The sequence below is a fragment of the Pleurodeles waltl genome, chromosome 9 (genome assembly GCF_031143425.1).
Source record: "Pleurodeles waltl isolate 20211129_DDA chromosome 9, aPleWal1.hap1.20221129, whole genome shotgun sequence".
Lineage (NCBI taxonomy): Eukaryota > Metazoa > Chordata > Amphibia > Caudata > Salamandridae > Pleurodeles > Pleurodeles waltl.
In genome coordinates this window covers 98,105,816-98,125,260 of record NC_090448.1, presented here as the reverse complement: position 1 = coordinate 98,125,260, position 19,445 = coordinate 98,105,816, and the positions used below count along the sequence as shown (strand labels likewise).

At 43.2% G+C, this 19,445-nt stretch overlaps 1 protein-coding gene across 3 annotated transcripts in view; it reads left to right on the top strand.

The window, feature by feature from the left end:
* LOC138258996 (contactin-4-like) overlaps positions 1–19,445 on the top strand; it is a 789,032-nt gene that overhangs the window by 561,952 nt on the left and 207,635 nt on the right. For all 3 annotated transcript variants that reach the window (XM_069206362.1, XM_069206361.1, XM_069206363.1), the window contains exons 8-11: positions 7,678–7,862; positions 8,765–8,901; positions 9,715–9,844; positions 15,697–15,847. In XM_069206362.1, the coding sequence (XP_069062463.1) occupies positions 7,678–7,862; positions 8,765–8,901; positions 9,715–9,844; positions 15,697–15,847 (603 nt within the window). The remainder of the gene's footprint in view (positions 1–7,677; positions 7,863–8,764; positions 8,902–9,714; positions 9,845–15,696; positions 15,848–19,445) is intronic.

The following is a 19,445-nucleotide window of genomic DNA, read 5'->3' as shown; positions in this document are numbered from 1 at the left end:
GCAAATCACACACCGTGGAACAGCACACAAAGAAGACAGTGACATTACATCAAAGACAGTAACTCACCCACATGAAACATAACTAAACAGTTACATTACAGGATGGCTATATTCCATTACCATAAAACACATAAAGATTATCTGATACTGAAACCGTCCCAGTTCATCAATTTCCTGCTCAAAAAAGGGCTTCTAGGATTTGGGAGTTAGTGTGTAACCCTTAACATATTGAGCCAAACAACAGAGGGTGCTTTTACAGTTCATCTCAAAATTGGCTGATCACCAGGATGTATCTTGTTCATAGTTCCATCCAAACATTCCCCATATGCCAGTAGTGTCTTTGGTATGCACTGCCTGGTTCAAAAAGCTGTTGACACGTTTCAACCCTCTTCACATTCCAAGGGGTCCCCCCAGGACAACAAATTGGTATAAGGTTCACTTTGGCCATATGATGTCCATTAAGATCAAATAAATCATATTTTGTACATGAAGTTGATCAGTGGGGAGGCAGGCACTTTTTCACTTATTTAACATGCATGGTCCTTATGATTCAGTTCAAAATAACAAACAATCTTATGAAGGAAGAAATCTCTTGTTCAGCTATGACACTATAAACATGAGGGCTGTGTGTTTTGTGCAGCCAGCATTGTTTACAAAGCAGGATGTGGCAGAATCTGCAGGGTTAAGATTTTATGACAGGTAGTGCTCTAACCAAAGGATTATTCTTGAATTTAGTTTTTAGGTGTTTTTATCATATCTTTTTAAACATAGTTGTATATAATATCATGTTTTAAATTATTTTTATAAATGTATTTGAGCATGTCAGAATTATAATAATATTTGTGTTTAATATGGTTTACTACATTTTGTACATTTTATATGACATGCATAATAATTGCAATTTAATTGGAAATTGTTAATTTATTAGGGGGTTGTTGGGTTTTTAGGGGGTTTAGGCAGGACGTTTTTCAATTTGTTAATTGTTATTTTTACTCTATACTTTTTAAAGTAATTTATTTATTTGAACATTAATTATGTACATTAATTAATTGTTGTTTTAATTATTTGTCATTTTTTAATTAATTGATAATTATGTGATCAGTGTGTTTCTTTTTTAATTGTGTCAATTGTATATGTATGGTGTTCATTTTATTTGTTTTATTTACATTAAAATAGAATAATAATGTAATGTTGGTATATTAATTTAATTGTTGTAATTCTTTTGATGGCTGCATGATGGCAAGTGTTTTAGTTGAAACTATTGTTATTTTTCTTTTAAATTATTGTATTTAAATGTGTATTCATTAAGCTAAATAACCTTGGTTTATATTTAATGGATTCATTTATTATTAAATATATTGTAAATGTGCAATTATTTTATTCTATATTTAAATATTTTATTTAAAGAATGTAGTAGTGAGAATAGTAAATCTGACCCTCTAAAGTCCAACACCTTCTCTGACGTTGCCCAGATTGTAATGGAAATAGTAGATCTGAATCCTTCAAAGTCTGGCAGTTTCCCTGCTGTTGCAAAGATTGGAGTATAATTTTTCAATTCCAAAACATCTTTATTCGGCTGCTGAGGTTAGCCATATAAGCAAATAATACACACATAAATAAAATAAGTTAAACTACAATAAACATCAGATAAAATGTACAGTTAAAAAACAGCTGTGACCAATGCAGTAAAACAGTCAGGGTCCATAAATTTTCTCGGACGAACAGCAGCCTGAAGAAATAGAAACGCATGATTACAACTATCATCATCAGCTAGCCCTATCAAAATGTCATAGGCATCAATATGAGTGTGAATGTTACTAGCCTTCAGGAGCGGTCTAAGAAAGCTTTTAGTATGCATCATACAGATATCACAAAAGAAGAGAAAATGAATCGTTGTCTATTTTTGCAGATTACAACATGGGCATAACCTGGAACCAAGACTTGGTTGGTAACCAGGAGGAAAGCAAAGTAAATACCTCACCATACCTTCTCGGAACCTGATCACTAACTTTCTGCACCAATGTGCATTATTGTTCCACAGATAATTTGTAGACAAGCCCCCCAGATTAGAACGTAGATAATTCATCATACTTGGCTTTGGCCCTTGTGCTCGCAGTTTTTCAGTTGTAGCCCGCTCCAACAACAACTCTTTTGCTTGCCTTCCACTGATGGTCTCCCCATGGCTTCCACTTGTGAAGCAGTGACCTACCCCAGCTCCCTCCAAGACATGCTTAACAGAGGACAGCCATGGTATGAGGTTACCCCTATCATATGCCAAGCACTCTAAAATTATCTCGTTGGTCAGCACCATTTTTTCAGACCTCCAAACAGACAAAAATATTAATGCTGGCCTGCTGCAGACAACATCATCTAAGTAGTCTACATCCAGTTCATTATGGAATTTAAAACTAGGAGTAGACGGGGAGCTGAAAGAATTCTCTGAAGAAAATGATGTTCCTCCCTTTGTAGATTTATTGGGTCCCCATGACCTCAGACACCAGCCCCATAAGTGGCTATTGGAGGAGACTCGCTGGAATACAATTACATAAGGGAGTGTGAGGGTCTTTCTCCTTCAGGTAAGGGGCGGAACTACAGAGAGTCAACCATCCTCGAGAATTTAACCCTACTATGTGCAATATGCTGGGCCCATGAGCCAGAGGAACTAAAGTAACACCCAAATATGAAAGAAGTGCTAGTGCTTAATAGAACACTGTTACCCACATGGAAGGCCGAGGACTTCTTGTGATTACACCTATGTCATTAAAAATGATTGGTTAAAAATGTACCCATAAAATCAACAAATGTATGCACTAAGAGGCACAGGGCATTAGGGGTGCGGGCAATTAAGACCACATTGTCTGCATAAAAGTAATACAGGGAGGGACGCCCTTCACCCTGGGCACATCGGGGTACACTGACTAAGAACTGTACTTAATTAATTTAAGTATAAAATAAAGAGGAGCGGGGTGAGGACCCACCCCTGCCACTCCTCCGTCCAGTCATAAAATCCATTGTGAGCTCACCATTCCTCCCATTCCTCACCCTCGCCTTAGTGCCTGTGTGCAAGGAAATCAGCATATGAATAAGGGCAGCATCCATTTTTAAGTTCACCAGTGTTTGCCACACCTTACTGCGACTCATGCAGTCAAATGCCATAGACAAGTCCATAAAAGCTAGGTTGAGACTAGATTTCATGGCCACTGTGTACGTGCCAATAGTCAAATGTAAATTAAGGCATTGGTCAGAAGTTTTAATGCCGCTTCTGAAGCCATATTGGCACTTACTAATCTCCTTATTTCCAGTGACCCAGTCAACTATTCTATTGTATAAAACTCTACCCAGGATTTGTGCAGGGATATCAATCAATGGAATAGGTTTATACCATTTAGCCTTTGCTGTGTTGCCCTTTTAAAATATTGAGGCACTTATTGAACTTAGCCAAGAACGGGGAATCATCTCCAGATCTAGAGAATTGTAAATATTAGCCAGCAATGGGGCCCAGAGGTCAATGTTACATTTAATTACATCTATAGGAACACCATTTGGGCCAGACACTTTCCCACACATACTCTCCTGGATAGCTGATACCACTTCCAGCAGGGAAAATGTTAAAGGAGGGCTTCTACTGTCCCAAATCGTACACAATTATCATTTTCAGTGTAATATATTTGAGTGAAATGTGCATCCCATTCTTCCCCTTTTATGTTGCAATCAGTTATTGATTCTTTAGAATCCAAGGTGCACAAATGTGACACACCCCTCGAGAATACCTTAGATTCCCTTGCCCTAGCTGCAATTGTTAACAGCTGCCACTGATTGGTAATAACTTCCCTTCTTCTTTTACCAAGGGCACTTTTGTACAATTTGCGCTGGGTGACCACTAGAGAACGATTTCACAGCCTGGTTATTAAAGCCTTGCACAAGGCATGATTAGCTTGTGAACATTCCTGGTCAAACCACCCGGGACATCTTGAATCAGCTTTATTGGGCCAAGACAGGGAGAGTCGAATCTTATCACAAATTAACAAAAGCACTAACAATTGCTCCATCATCGCTCGTGCTTGATTGGAGACACTCTATGATCATTTCTAAGTTCCCATCGACTATGCTCTTAAGAAACTTTAATGGGTCATGCATCTTCCAGCATTGCCTAACGTTATCAGTTGAGGGGTGCAAATTCACGAGACAAGTTGCCTCCTCATGAGACTTCCTAGTTGAAACTCTCAAAATGATTTCATTCGTATTATGATTTCCATACTCAGTGGCAACAGTTTTTCTGTGTCATAACAGACTCCTCAAATTATATGATATAAAGATATAGTCAATGACTGAGCAGCCACTACTGCCTCTACATGTTGGCAGAGCCTGCTTGTTGGCCCCCACTTCCTCCATAACATTATACAAATCAGCTGAGGCCACAAAGGCCTCCAGTTCTTTCTCACACACACCACATCTACTAGATGCAGGTACATCCCCCACACCATCTAGATATGGAAGTTTAGAATTAAAATCCGCGCAAGGCACAAATACATTTGCTGACCTTGCTGACTCCTGTTGTCTACTGGAGCAAAATAAATTGCCTCTGAAGTCAAACATGCTACCTTACTTTGGAGAGGCAGTAGTAGGTCTTACTCTTTCAAAATTAGGAGTGGATGCAGCGTTAATGCCAGAGCTGCCATTATTGATACTGGGGAATCAGTTTTGAGTCCTAGCAATCTGTGATTTTGGGCAAATCACCTAACCTTCTTGTGGTTAATAAAAAAAAACTGACCTTGTTTAATGTAACTTATGCTCATGTAAGGTGCTCCAATGCTCTTGGGCTGAGCTCACACCATAAAAAATGTTCCCTACTTTTGATTACATTTAAGTGGCAATAATAAACTCGGCCCCTACAAAGTGCAACACTTTACATACTGTTGCTTATGTTGGAGTGGGAAAAGAAAATGTGACCCGTTCAAAGTCCAACACTACCCCTACTGTTGCTAGGATTGCAGTGGGAATAGTAATTCTGACCCCTACAAAATTCAACACTTCCTCTACTGTTGGTAACATTGGAGTGGGAATAGTAAATCTGATCCATCCAAAGTACAACCCTTTCTCTACTGTTGGTAAATTAGAGTGGGAATAGTAAATCTGATCCCTGGAATGTCCACAACTTCCTCTACTATTACTTAGTTAGGAGTGGTAATGTCTTTATATATTTTTTAGTATATTTATGTAATTATTTATAAAATAAAACAATTAGGATATTGTTCTTGTATTTGTTTTTTTGGTTTATTCTTTTTTATATAGTTTGCCATATGTTTTTGTTATATGGCTGTTGTTGTTTTATTGTTATGATTAATCCTTCCAATGTGATCTATTTTTATTAATTGTTTAAATTATGTTTTAAGTTTTTTCACATACGTGCTTTACACTATAGTTTATACTATCTTTTTATATATCATATTTATTTATCTTTCATTGCATTTTTATTTTAACTTTTAATATCTAAATTAAATAAAAATTCTATAAAACGCCTTACATAATAAAATCAATATACTTAGAGCATGTTTGATGATATTCTGGTCTACAATTATTTGTTTCAATATTTTTGTAGTTCACGTACAAATGGCCTGATTCACAAAAGTAACTTACACTTTGAGCAATTTACATTTTGAGTAAGTTTACTTCTTTTTGGCCATTTATAAAACCTGAGTGTAAATTAATTCCAAAAGTGTAACTTACATGTCTCCACCAAATTGAACGGCCTGGTAGATATCCACAAACTGCAAATTGTAGTATGTTAGTAGTGCTACAATAGCACAACAAACATAGGTTGGCTTTGTGAAAGTATGAAAACACTTGTATTTTTGTATTATATTTGTATTTTTCATGAAATCAGTGTATCTCAATATTTGTGTTCTCAATAATATGACATACAACTGATTATTGCTCTTGTTTACACTGCTTTTATTGTGTGCACTCTAAATCTCTGTGTGTGTAATAGGAAGGCAACACTTGGATGGGTGCCCAAAGACTCTCCTTTTAGATAACACAGCACAAGAGTATAGATCATGACCATTTGAAGTGTCCTTTAAGAGGACTGAAGAGGTATTTTTTAATAGGGCAAGTATTAAGTATATGATGATCTCTTAGGTCTTCATTACGAGAAGCCGGTTATTTGGTGCGGGGATAACAGCATGCAAGAATGCACAATCCTATCTGGTATCCCTGCACCTAATATTATATTAATGCCCAGGCATTACATGTTATTGATGATAGAATGGAAAATAACATGCGGATCCATTAAAATCTTTTCTGAATGCCATTCCTCATTCTGGGCCCAATACGAAGCCCCTTATCAACGCTGTTTATTCATTCCTTTGAATAGATGGTAAGCACTGTGGTGGGGATAATGCTGGTCATGGGTCAGAAGGGTGTGGGACATTTGGGAGAAAAGCACGGCAGGGCAAGGCAGGGCAATACTGACTAGAGCATTTTCTGTTCCCCAGGCGGTGAAGGAATGGGGAAGGTGGGTGCCCCGCTCACCTCTGGCTGAAGTTCCTGCCTGGAGTCTTCCACAGTTTCACCAGGTGTGGAACTGAAGCCAGTAAAGCCAGGTTTGGAGTTTCCAAACACAGGAAGATTTTAGTTTCCTGGAATCTCTCTTTGCTCCCCTCTCCACCAGGGATATCACTACTGACAACTCATAATGTGGCCATTAAAATGTTAAAAATATATAATGGCAAGCAGAAACTTTTGTTCAAAGAGAACTCCAATAAGGTAATGATGAGTATATCATGTCTGTTTCATGCTCTTCTAATCTAAACGACTTTCTTATGACATCGCAAGCATGACACAGACATTTCAAAACTAATATAGATCTGCTGCAATACTTAGACCTTCATTTAGAGGTGGGTGGTAATGGAAATAATGCTGATAATAGGTGGTTTCTCAGCCTCATTCAGAGGTGGGGAAACTGCTTAGTTTCTGATGGTGGGACCTCAGCCTGCTCTGCAATCAGAAACATCCTTGGGCTGAGCCGACTCCAAGTAAGAAGAGTTATATATGCTGTTTTTTCTACCCCCCCCTCGAACAGTCTAGGGCAGGAAAAAACAACAAACGCTCCAAGAACTGGTCATAAACTTCAAATGCGTCAGGGACATTGATATTTTGTTTTTCAGAAACAAACTCCCATTTTGAGGGTTCACATATGAGAAACAAATTCTGCTTGTTCCTCCATGCCTTCATGGTATGGAGGGCTGGCAGCTAACGTGTGGCTTCACCGAAAGCACTACTTCTGCCTTGACCAAAGCACATTTGGCCATAAACCAACATTAAGGGCCTGATTACAACTTTGGAGGAGGTGTTAATCCATCCCAAAAGTGACGGTAAAGTGACGGATATACCACCAGCCGTATTACAAGTCCATTATATCCCATGGAACTCGTAATACGGCTGGTGGTATATCCGTCACATTTGGGACGGATTAACACCTCCTCCAAAGTTGTAATCAGGCCCTAAGCCCGCAAAGTAACATAAATCATTCAGGCGAATAGCGGTGGCCGTGTCTCCACCAGCCCCGCCATCAAGCGGAGATCTAAACAAATCCCTTATGCTTTTTGTGAACAGGGAAAGTAATTTCACAGAAAAGAGTGCTGGGTTCTAACGCTGTTGATTTTTTTCTATCCTTAGCCCAGTTCCTACTATTAGCTGGAGAAGGGCTGATGGGAAACAGATATCTCGAAAGGTCCGCAGACACAGGACCAGTGGGGTCCTGGAGATCCCAAACTTTCAACAGGAAGATGCCGGATTGTACGAGTGTGTGGCTGAAAACTCTAGAGGAAAGAACGTAGCCCGGGGTCAGCTGACATTCTATGGTAAGCAGAGAAGATCACAGCCTACTTGCTATTGGCACAAAACGCCTTGCACTTTGGTGTTGGTTTTCTGGGCACAGTTCCGAAATATTTTTATGTAAATTGGCATGACGTACTCCTGACTTACTTCTGAACTTCCAGCTATAGGTCACACCTACTCAGAAAAAAAAACATTGTTAAACAGGCACTTTGGGACGCGCATGCTAAAAATGATCAAGAAACGGCAGGAATTCTGAAATAATCTGTGTAGTTTGAAAATAAAACCTCACAGTTTACACACAGAGGAGTCAATTTCTCCCAACAGGCCTGACACCATGCACACAATACCACTGGTACTCCATATTTGATGTTGACCCCATTTCACTGGTGTGGGATGAATAGTCATTTAAGCACCTATAGATTTTTCATCACTCCTTCTACCTTCAATCTTTAATCACAGTCTTTATCTCCAACAATCTATCACTTATCCACCCTCGCAGTTAGTCTAGATCTCAGTAAGTTACATATCTAACTATATAGATTTACCTGTCTCGCTCGCTCCCTGCACATCACTTACTCCCCCGGCGTGTTTCTATCTATCATTAATTAAAAGATCTGTTTTTTATCCGTCTTCTTGTCTATCTGTTTCCATCTAACTACCCAACCTATTCCTGTCCCCTTCTCATCTCTCTGTATCTTTCAAAATGTTTATTTTTAGCTCTATCTGGGTGTCTCGGCCTTTGTATCAACCTATCTATTTTTCTGTCTTTTATTTCAATAATCCGAGTTTTTCAACTGTGTGGCAAATAAACTACCTTTCATCTCGTTCTCTCCAATTTTGTGAAGGAAGCATTGTTGATAAGCAGATGACACCGCTCTGTATTGTCAATATGAGAGGATTTATTTTGACTCACTCTTTCTTGCAGCTCATCCAAATTGGATCCAGAAAATCAATGACGCCCACATTGCTATAGAAGAAAACATTTTCTGGGAGTGCAGAGCAAGTGGGCGTCCCAAGCCATCCTACAGCTGGCTGAAGAATGGCCGGGAGCTGGTGACCCGGGTAAGTGCCTTCCAGGGACGTGCTCTAAATACTCCTCTTATACATTGTGTACCAATCAACCTCATTTTATCTATTACCTTCAAGTGTTAAATATGGTATCAGGGCAGCGGAGAAGGCAAGATGACATTGCTTAACACGGCAGACAAAGAACAAGGAAAAGAAGGAAGTTGTGTAACTCCTGTCAGCACCACCAGCTGCTAAAACCTTATTCACAGAAGAATAAAAAAACTGCCTAGGGGCAATAAGAGAGCAATATTGGCAACACATACACAAAATGATGACCCACGTGCAGATCTAGGATTTGAAGGACCGGAGGACTACCAGAGGAGGGAGAAATTTTAGAGAATGTGGTATATTCTTATACAATAGGCTACTTACTGTGAGAGTACAGGCGGAGTGGCCTGGGTATGATGCAGAGAGTTGGTCCTCAGAGCCCAAAGTACTGAACACATAGAACCACTTTCATGGGACAAAAGTAAATAAAAACCTTTTTTATTCCAGAAAAAGATGGTAGAAACCCAGGGAAGTGAGGGGCGTCAAGAGGATGGGGGCTAGAAAGGTCTGTGGTGTTACACTATGAATACAAATGCAAAAACAAAACACTTCCACTCTGCTACTAATGTTAGTTTTCCATTCCACTGACCCACTGGACCGCTAGGAAACCATGTAGTTGTAGGGTGGTATGGTATCTAGGTCAAAGGAAATCTGAAATACATTCAAGTGTAGTATTTATAGCATGCTCCAGTGTCGTATTATTTCCTTCATTTAACAAAAATACATAGTGCGTCTGACGTTCCACATTCTCTTTAACAGGACAGAGTTCAGATAGAGCATGGAGCTCTCACCATCACATCAGTCAATGTTTCAGACTCCGGCATGTACCAGTGCGTGGCCGAGAACAGGCATGGGACGATCTATGCCAGTGCAGAGCTGAGAGTCATTGGTGAGTCATCCAGGAGACACGTGCCTGAGGTGTGTGACTGCTGCACCGTTGCATGACCACAGAAATTGAGAGTCATTGGGGAGTCATCCAGGAGACATGGGCCCAAGATTTGTGGCTGTTGCATGACCACAGAGAGTGAGAGTCATTGGTGATTTATCATGGAGATATGTGCCTGAGATGTGTGACTGTTGCGTAGTTGCATGACCACAGAGTGAGAGCCATTGGTGAGTCCTCCTGTAGACAAGTGCCTGAGTTGTGTGACAGCTGTGTCATTGCATAACCAAAGAGTGAGAGTCATTGGCGAGTCCTTCAGGAGACACATGCCCGAGGTGTGTGACTATTGCGTTGTTGCATGACCACAGAGAGTGAGAGCCATTGGCGAGCCACTCAGGAGTTATGTGCCCGATGTGTGTGACTGCTGCATCGTTGCATGACCACAGAGAGTGAGAGCCATTGATGAGCACTCCAGGGGACACGTGCCAGAGGTTTGTGACTGCTGAGTCATTGTATGTCAACAGAGATTGAGAGACACGTGTCCCAGCTGTGTGACTGCTGTGTCGTTGCATGACCACAGAGAGTTAGAGCCACTTGTGACTCCTTCAGGAGACACGTATCCCAGGTATGTAACTGCTGCACCGTTGCATGACCACAGAGATTGACAGCCATTATTGAGCCCTACAGGAGTTACGTGCCTCATGTGTGTGCCTGCTGAATCATAGCATGACCGTAGAAAGTGAGAGCTATTTGTGAGCCCATCAGAAGACATGTGCCCTAGGTGTGTAATTGCTGAGTCATGGCAGGACTGCAAACAGCAGGAGCTTTTGCTGATCCCTTCAGGTGCTTGACTGCTGCATCGGTGCATGACCACAGAGAGTAAGAGTCACTGGTGAGCCCTTCAGAAGACGCATGCACCAGGTGTGTGACTGCTGCGTCATTGTATGACCACAGAGAGCAAGAGCCAATGGTAAGCCCTTCAGGAGACGTGCCCGAGGTGTGTGACTGCTGCGTTGTGGCATAACCACAGAGAGCGAGAGCCTTTGCTGAGCCCTTCAGGAGACACGTACCCCAGGTGTGTGACTTCATGGCATGACCGCAGAGAGCTAAGCCATTGGTAAGCCTTTTTGAAGACATGTGCCCAAAGTGTGTGACTGATGAGTTCTGGCATGACCGCAGAGAGCGAGAGCTTTTGCTGAGCCCCTCAGGAGACAGGTACCCCAGGTGTGTGACTTATGCATCATGACATGACCGCAAAGAGCTAGAGCTATTGGTGAGCCCTTTAGGGGACATTTGCCCAAGGCGTGTAACTGCTGTGTCGTGGCATGACTGCAGAGAGTGAGACCATTTGCTGAGCCCTCAGGAGCCAAGTGCTTGAGGTTTGTGACTGCTGCGTCATGGCATGACCAGAAGGAGCGAAAGCCGTTACTGAGTCCTTCAGGAGACATGTGCCCGAGGAATGTGACTGCTGTCTTGTTGCATGAGTGCAGAGAGAGAAAGGCTATTCTGGGCCCTTCAGGAGACATGTGCCGAGGTGTGTGACTGCTGTGTTGTGGCATGGTGGCAGAGAGCGAGAACCATTTATGAGCCCTTCAGGAGACACATACCCAAGGTGTGTGACTCCTGAGTCGTGGCATGACCGTAGAGAGTGAGAGCCATTGGTGAACCCTTCAGGAGACAGGTGTCTGAGGTGTGTGACCACTAATTTGTGGCATCACTGCAGAGAGCAAGAGCCTTTGCTGAGCCCTTCAGGGGACACGGCCTCCAGGTGTATGACTGCTGAGTCATGGTATGACCGAGGAGAGCGAGAGCCTTTGGTGAGTCCTCCAGGAGACACGTGCCCCAAATGCGTGAGTGCTGCATCGTGACATGACAGCAAAAGCGAGAGCCATTGGTGAGCCCTTCTGGAGGCACATGCCCCAGGTGTGTGACTGCTGCGTTGTGGCATGACCACAGAGAGAGAGCCAATGGTGAGCCCTTCAGGAGACGTGCCCGAGTTGTGTGACTGCTGTGTCATGGCATGACCGCAGAGAGCGAGAGCATTTGCTGGGTCCTTCAGAAGACATGTACTCGAAGTGTGTGACTGCTGCGCAGTGGCATGACCAGAAGGAGCGAAAGCCGTAACTGACTCCTTCAGGAGACGCATGTCTGAGATATGTGACTGCTGCCTCATTACATGAGCACAGAGAGCGAAAGACTATGCTGGGCCCTTCAGGAGACACGTGCCCGAGGTGTGTGACAGCTGTGTTGTGGCATGACGGCAGAGTGTGAGAGCCATTGGTGACCACTCCAAGAGACACATGCCCGAGGTTTGTGACTGCTGAGATGTTGCATCACCTCAGAGAGTGAGAGCCACTGGTAAGCCCTTCAGGAGAGACATGCCCCAAGAGTGTGACTGCTGCATTGTGGCATGACCACAAAGAGGGAGAGCCACTGGTGAGCCCTTCAGGAGACATGTGTCCCAGGTGTGTGACTGCAAAGTCGTTGCATGACCACAGAGAGTGAGAGCCATTGGTGAGCCCTTCAGGAGACACATGCTCCAGGTGTGTGACTGCTGCATTGTGGCATTACCACAGAGAGCGAGTGCCACTGGTGAGCCCTTTAGGAGGCATGTTGTCCAGGTGTGTGACGGCTGCGTCCTGCCATGACCACAGAGAGTGAGAGCCACAAGTGAGCCCTTCAGGAGTCACGTGCCCCAGGTGTGTGACTGCTAAGTTGTTACATGACCACAGAAAGTGAGAGCCACTGGTGAGCCATTCAGGGGACACGTGCCCAAGGTGTGTGACTGCTGCATCATGGCATAACCACAGAGAGCAAGAGCCTTTGCTGAGCCCTTCAGGAGACACATGCCTGAATGTGTGGCTGCTGCGTTGTTGCATGACTACAAAGAGTGAGAGCCACTGGTGAGCTGCTCAGGAGACACATGCCCGAGGTGTGTGACTGCTGGGTTGTTGCAGAGTGAGTGCTAAGGGAAGGCCTAGCATTTAGCACATGCTAGATCTTCAAAAGCTTAATCTGTCCAAACATTGCAGGACTCAAGAAGCTAGAGCAATGACTTTTACAACCCGAAGCGTCTCTTTCGCCAAACTTGAAAAGCTACAAAAGTTACAGCTAGCAGAGGGCACACTATGCTCTCGCTCCTGCTCAAAGGCTGCCTTAGAATCTCAGTATGTGTGGAACTAAAATGTATAATACCCACATATCACATTCTGCCCATCCAGTCCACACTACACACTTCATAATTAAGCAACAAGGAGAGAAGGACAGCAGGTGTCCCTGTTCACAGACCGGGCTACACCAAAGCTGGTCACATATGCCCTGTCCTGTCATTGTCATCAGATTGGATTGTGACCCCAGATTTTACGAGGAACCCTATCAGTGATATAACAAGCTGTTACCTGGTGCTGCAACATGCAGTATTTAAAGGCTTTAAAACTGTACACCGGACCAAACATTTAATTTTTCCAAGTAGGGAAAATCAAATCTAGGATATCGCCATTATTACCACAGAGACAGTTCAAGGTCAAGAACATGGGTGGGGCACTTATGTATTTAAATCTAAGGTAATGTTTGTCTCCTAGCCATCACACATGATCTCAGTCCATGTTTCTATCCGAATAATACCTTCTACCAACATATCTACTGTAGGATACGACCTCTCTCCCTGTCCCTGTATGGAAGCTCTCTGCCCATTTATTTGTTTGAGATTTCTCTCTAAAGCTTGAACTCAAGGCTTAGTGCATGTCTCCATCTAGATCTAAGCTTAGCAGCTAGCACTCAGTCACTGACACTAAACACCCTTCAAGCTATTATTGAGATCTAAGCTTGGCAGCTATCACTCTGCCACTTGCCCTAAGTACCATTCAAGCTAATATTGAGATCTAAACTCAGCAGCATGAACTCAGTTATTGGCCCTAACCATCCTTCAAACTGCCATTGAGGTCTAAACTTTACCAGCTAGCGCTCAGTCACTGATCTGAGCAACCTTCAAGCTGTCACTGACATGTTCATTAAGCAGCTAGTGCACAGTCACCAGACCTGAGCATCCTTCACGGTTTCTTTGAAATCTAAGCTTACCAGCAGGCACTCAGTCACTGGCCCTGAGTACCCTTCAAGCTGTCTTTGACCCCCAACCTTCCTGCCAATATCTCTTACATTCCTCACGGGCACTCACGCTCTGGCTCCTGTTATCTTTCTTAGATTGTGTGTTCTTTCCCTTCCACACCCACCTCTGGACCTCAGCTCCCACCATAAACTAGTTTCAGTTTATGAAGGTGCCTTTCGACTCACTAATTCCTAGTTATCCATTCTTTGATTTAGTCTCTTCCTGCTACTTGAGAAGTGAATCTCTGCTCACAAACTATCAAGCCTCCAGAGACTGTTGAATTGCCTTTCTCTTCCAGCACTCTTTTCCCTGATTTGAGACAATACCTCACCCGTTTCAAACACTGATGTAGCGGAGAAGTGTGGTGTGTTGTGTTTCTGCTAAAATGAGCTAGTGAGCATGGGTGCCCAATGTCAGTCTACGAGGTCTGACTCGTGACATACTTTCAGGGTAATATTTCATTCCTTATATGGTGTGGTCCGGGATCTACACGCAACACTCCCCTTATTATGTCACTCTAACTTCTTCACATATGAATATACGGATAAACTTTCTACAAGTCTGTTTAATGCTACTTTATTGTTTAGCCAAAATACCTGTGAAGTCAAAGTTATCTGCTTTAAAATACTGTTTAATCGCTTCCTTTTCAAATGAAATAGGCGATTGGGCGCAACAAATGTATTGTCAGCTATCCGAAAGTTGGAAATATGTTCTGTTGCCCAAGGCTCAGTAGCACAAGGTGAAATGTCCGCCCCTCCCAAGCATTAATCAAACCTTGATAAATGCATCCTTCGCACCCAATAAAGAGCGCGCGCAGTCGTGCATAGCTGACTACGCTCCCATCCACGCGTTCTTTACTCGCTCCGCCCACCTCGTTGTCCCCAATGTCCTCGCGCCCAGATGGCAGTCTTAGGAGGTATCCTAACACGGAAGAGAATGATTATTAAGAACGGTATTCGGTGAGATCCAACTTCAGATCTATTTATATTTCTGTTCTTTTCCGGCCCATTAGACAGGGATTAGGGGGTGTCAACTGTTGTGGACAAAAGCAATGACTCATCATGATTCGCTAACGTGGGGACTCTCCCAGAGCTCACAGTGGGATGTGCGTCACTGCGTCTCTCTCTGAACCACTTGCACACCTTACTCCGTGAAGCATGTCTGAACTGTGTGACAAAATATTCCCCAGGTGCACATGATGAAATGCATACACACGCAGTTAAAACGTAACCACACTTAGCAACAATAGCGTATATCTGTATATCTATACAATGACCTTCAGTGCATACTTGCATAACTATACACACACACACGTATCCAATGTCATGCATTGCACACGTATGCACTAAGTCAGGTGCATAAGCAGATACAGAACAGTACAATGACGTACTTCACACATATTCACATGCCAAACTACACAAGTGTGTGTGTCTGTGTGTGTGTGGGTACACACACATTTCAGGGGCTGACAGGAAACTGTTATTTTAGGTGGGTAACAGGACAAAACCCCAAAATAAAAATATTCGTAACCCTTTATGTAGGGGCCCCAAAAATGTGATCTCGTTGTGACGCTAACAACTACACACTCGTTTTCTGGTTTTATCAGCCTCAGCAGGACAACTGGCTATGCTTGCCTGTTTTTCGAAGCAGTTACTTCAGGTTACACTCTGATCTCTGTACAAAGTGAAATAACCCCTTCAGCTACCTTTCAAGCCTGGAACAGCCCATAACAATAATGTGTTCTACTTTCCAGCTGTGGGGCCTGACTTTTCGAAAACATTTGTGAAACGGCAGACTTTGGCGAAAGTTGGCGGTGCGGTCATTGTGGAGTGTAAGCCGAAAGCTTCTCCGCGACCTTCTATCACGTGGAAGAAAGGGCGGGACATCCTGAAGGAAAATGAGAGGTGAGTCACTGAGGTCTCTCAGTCGTTGTCTCTACCAAATGATGCATTCTGGAAGTGCCTGCCTTCTATCCCTATGTGTGCCCTAACGCTCCTCACGCGTCACCTCTCACAGAGCTCCACGAGATCCTTGCCTGTCTGTCTGCGTCTCCTGTCACTCCGTTCTGTCGCTAAGGTCCCGCCTCCCTTTCGTGTCACGTTACTAGGGCATCGCCTGTCACTCTTACCCGATTATTGGGATTCCTTTATCACTGTGTCAATTACGATGTACCATGCCTCCTGTTCTTTCCTGACATACTCATCTGCTTTGCCGCCAATGTTAACAAGAACTGGCCTGTCACTCTTAGCCAGTCACTAAAGACACCAAGATCATGCTTGTCAATGTGTCACTTGGGGGATCTGGCCTTTCCCACCTTCGTGGACACCCTGCGTCTGTAGGACTGACCTTTTACTCCGTGAACATTACCAACTTGTTCATGTCATATTGCGTCGCCCAGGACTGCCCTGTCACTCATAGATACATTTTACTACAGACCACACAATTTTTCCCCATGTCATGTTGAGGGTCATATAGGAGTGTTCTATTTCTTCTAGTCTCTTTCAGAGACCCTCAAATAACTTCTGCCTGTGTCACCCCACGTCACCTAGCAATTTCCTAGGACTCTTAATACAAACCATTTCTGTTACCCTAACCCTGCCATTAACTATACCCCTAAACCTATCACATAGTCCTGACTTTATCCCTTCGCCAGCCATATAACTCTATAGTGTCTTCAACTCATTGTTTTAAAACCTCTCTCTAGTTAAATAATCTAAAACATATTTTTAGAATGATTGTTTTCTCGGTAGTAACCTAAAGATATTGTAGTATTGAGTTTTCTCTGCAGAGACTTTTCAGCAAAGGCATTTCTGTGGTCTGGTTTGTTTATAATGGCATTGTCCAGTGGATGCACCACGTACAAATTGCTGATCTATGGGGAGAGGACATCTGTGTGTAATGTTAGCATTGCAGAACCACTGTGAGTAGAGCAGGGCTTTTACTTGTGTACCATTGTGGGTAAAGTGTGAATCTATGCTGGAGAACCATCATGTGTAAAGTGTGAATCCATACCAGAGAACCACTCTCTGCATTGTTATCCGCTATACACGGGAACCATCATGTGTAAGTCATGTCCTCGGTAGTGTACCATAGGGGGTAAAGTGTACATCTCTAACAGAATACCCTTGCATAAAGAGCGAATCTATGCTGCAAAAGCGGCATATGTAAAGCATGAATTTGTACCAGAGAAGAACTCTCTGTAATGTCATCTGCTATAATGAAGAACCATTGTGTGTAAAGCAGGTCCTTGACTGGTATAATACCACGTGTAAAGTCCGCTGCTTTAGTGGAGACCTCACTGTGAGTAAATGTAGCTACTCTAATAGAGAACCATCCTGGGTAAAGTATATGCTTTGCTGGTGTACCACTGTGTGTAAAGTGTGCCTCTGAAGAGAAGAACCTGTGAGTATCAGTTAGCTGCTCTAATGAGGAACCATCATGAGTGCAGCAGTCCTTTTGTTATGCACTATTTTACGTAAAGTGTGCCTCTATACTGAATAAACACACTGTGTGAGATTAGCTACTTAAAAGGAGAACAATTATGTGTAACGTTGGCCCATGTCTTGTATACTGTCACTGAATATAAAGTGTGTCTCTGTTGCAAAGGGTGTCTTTATGCCTGAGCACCAAAGTGTGTAAAGTTAGTTATTTTTATGTAGTACCATAGTGTGTGAAGCAGGCTGTTAGCACGTGTACAGTGTGCCTCTGTGCTGGAGAAGCACTATGTGTAAAGGTGGCTGTCCTCTAATAGAGAACTACTGAGTGTAAAAGAGGCACTTGATGGTGTGATACCAAATGTACAGTGTGCCTCTGTGCTAGAGCACCACTATGAGTAAAGCTAGCAGTCCTCTAATGGGAACTATTGTGTGTAAAGAAGACACTTTATGGGGCTCTATGCTGGAGGACCACTGCGTATAAAGCAAGTTCACCTCTAATGGAGAACTATTGTGTGTAAAGCAGTCACTTGATGGGGTGACACCACGCGTAAAGTGTGCCTTTGTGTTGGAGCACCACTGTGTGTAAAGCTTGCTGACCTCTAATGGAGCACTACTGTGTGTAAAGCAGGTATGGCTCTGTGCCGGAGCACCACTGTCTGCAAAGATAGCTGTCCTCTAATGGGGAACTGTTGTGTGTAAAGCAGGCACTTGGTCATGTGCCACCACGTGTACAGTTTGCCTCTGTGATGGAGAATCACTTTGTGTAAATCTAGTTGTCCTCTAATGGAGAACTATTGTGTGTAAAGCAGGCACTTGATGGTGCGACACCATGTGTAAAGTGTGCCTTTGTGTTGGAGCACCACTGAGTGTAAAGCTAGCTGACCTCCAATGGAGCACTAGAGTGTGTAAAGCAGGCACTTGGTCATGTGTCACCACACGTACAGTGTGCCTCAGTGATGGAGAATCACTTTGTGTAAATCTAGTTGTCCTCTAATGGAGAACTATTGTTTGTAATGCAGGCACTTGATGGTGTGTAAAGTGTGCCTTTGTGTTGGAGCACCACTGTGTGTAAAGCTAGCTGACCTCCAATGGAGCACTAGAGTGTGTAAAGCAGGCACTTGGTCATGTGTCACCACACGTACAGTGTGCCTCAGTGATGGAGAATCACTTTGTGTAAATCTAGTTGTCCTCTAATGGAGAACTATTGTTTGTAATGCAGGCACTTGATGGTGCTACACCATGTGTACAGCGTGACTCTGTGCTCAAGCACCACTGTATGTAATGTTAGCTGTGCTCTAATGGAGAACTACTGTGTGTAAAGCAGGCCCTTTGCTGATGTACCACCACATGTAAGGTGTGTTGCTTTGCTGGATACCCTACAGCGTATAAAGGGAGACAAAATCATAGAAAACCCTTTGTGAAAAGTGTGTCGCTTTGCTCGAGAGGCACTGTTCAGCGTGCATCAGTGATGCAGAACCACTATGAGTAATCTTTGCCATGTTGCCTCGGGGTCACGTTGTGTAAAGTGTTATTTGCTGCTGGGTAGAGAGCCTTTGAAGGCAGGGCTTTTGTCCTGGACAGCCATCCTGTTTATAATGGGCTGCTGTGTGGATGAGCATGCTGTGAAACATTTTCTGTTACTCTAGATACCCACCGTGTTTAAAAGTGTTCATCTGCTAGACGACAACCTCGTGTACAAAATTGCACTGTCCAGGATTACCACTTTGTCTAAAGTAGGCCATTGCGCTAGTAATCACGTGCCTACAGTGCTGAGGTAAAAAAACACAATATATACAGTGGGTATCTCTGCACAGTGAGTAAACTGGTCTCCTGAGATGGGTAATCACAATGTGAGAAGCAGGACTGTGTGGCCAATAACAGCAAAATGTAAAATGGGCCTCTGCTTAATAACACTAAAACGCAAAGTGGACCTGTGTGCCGGGTAACCACAATGTGTAATGTGGGCCTCCGTTCTGAATAATCACGTTGTGTAAAATGTGTCTCCTTGCTCAATGATAGCAATGTGTAAAGTGGGCATCTGACATGAATAATCACAATGTGTAAA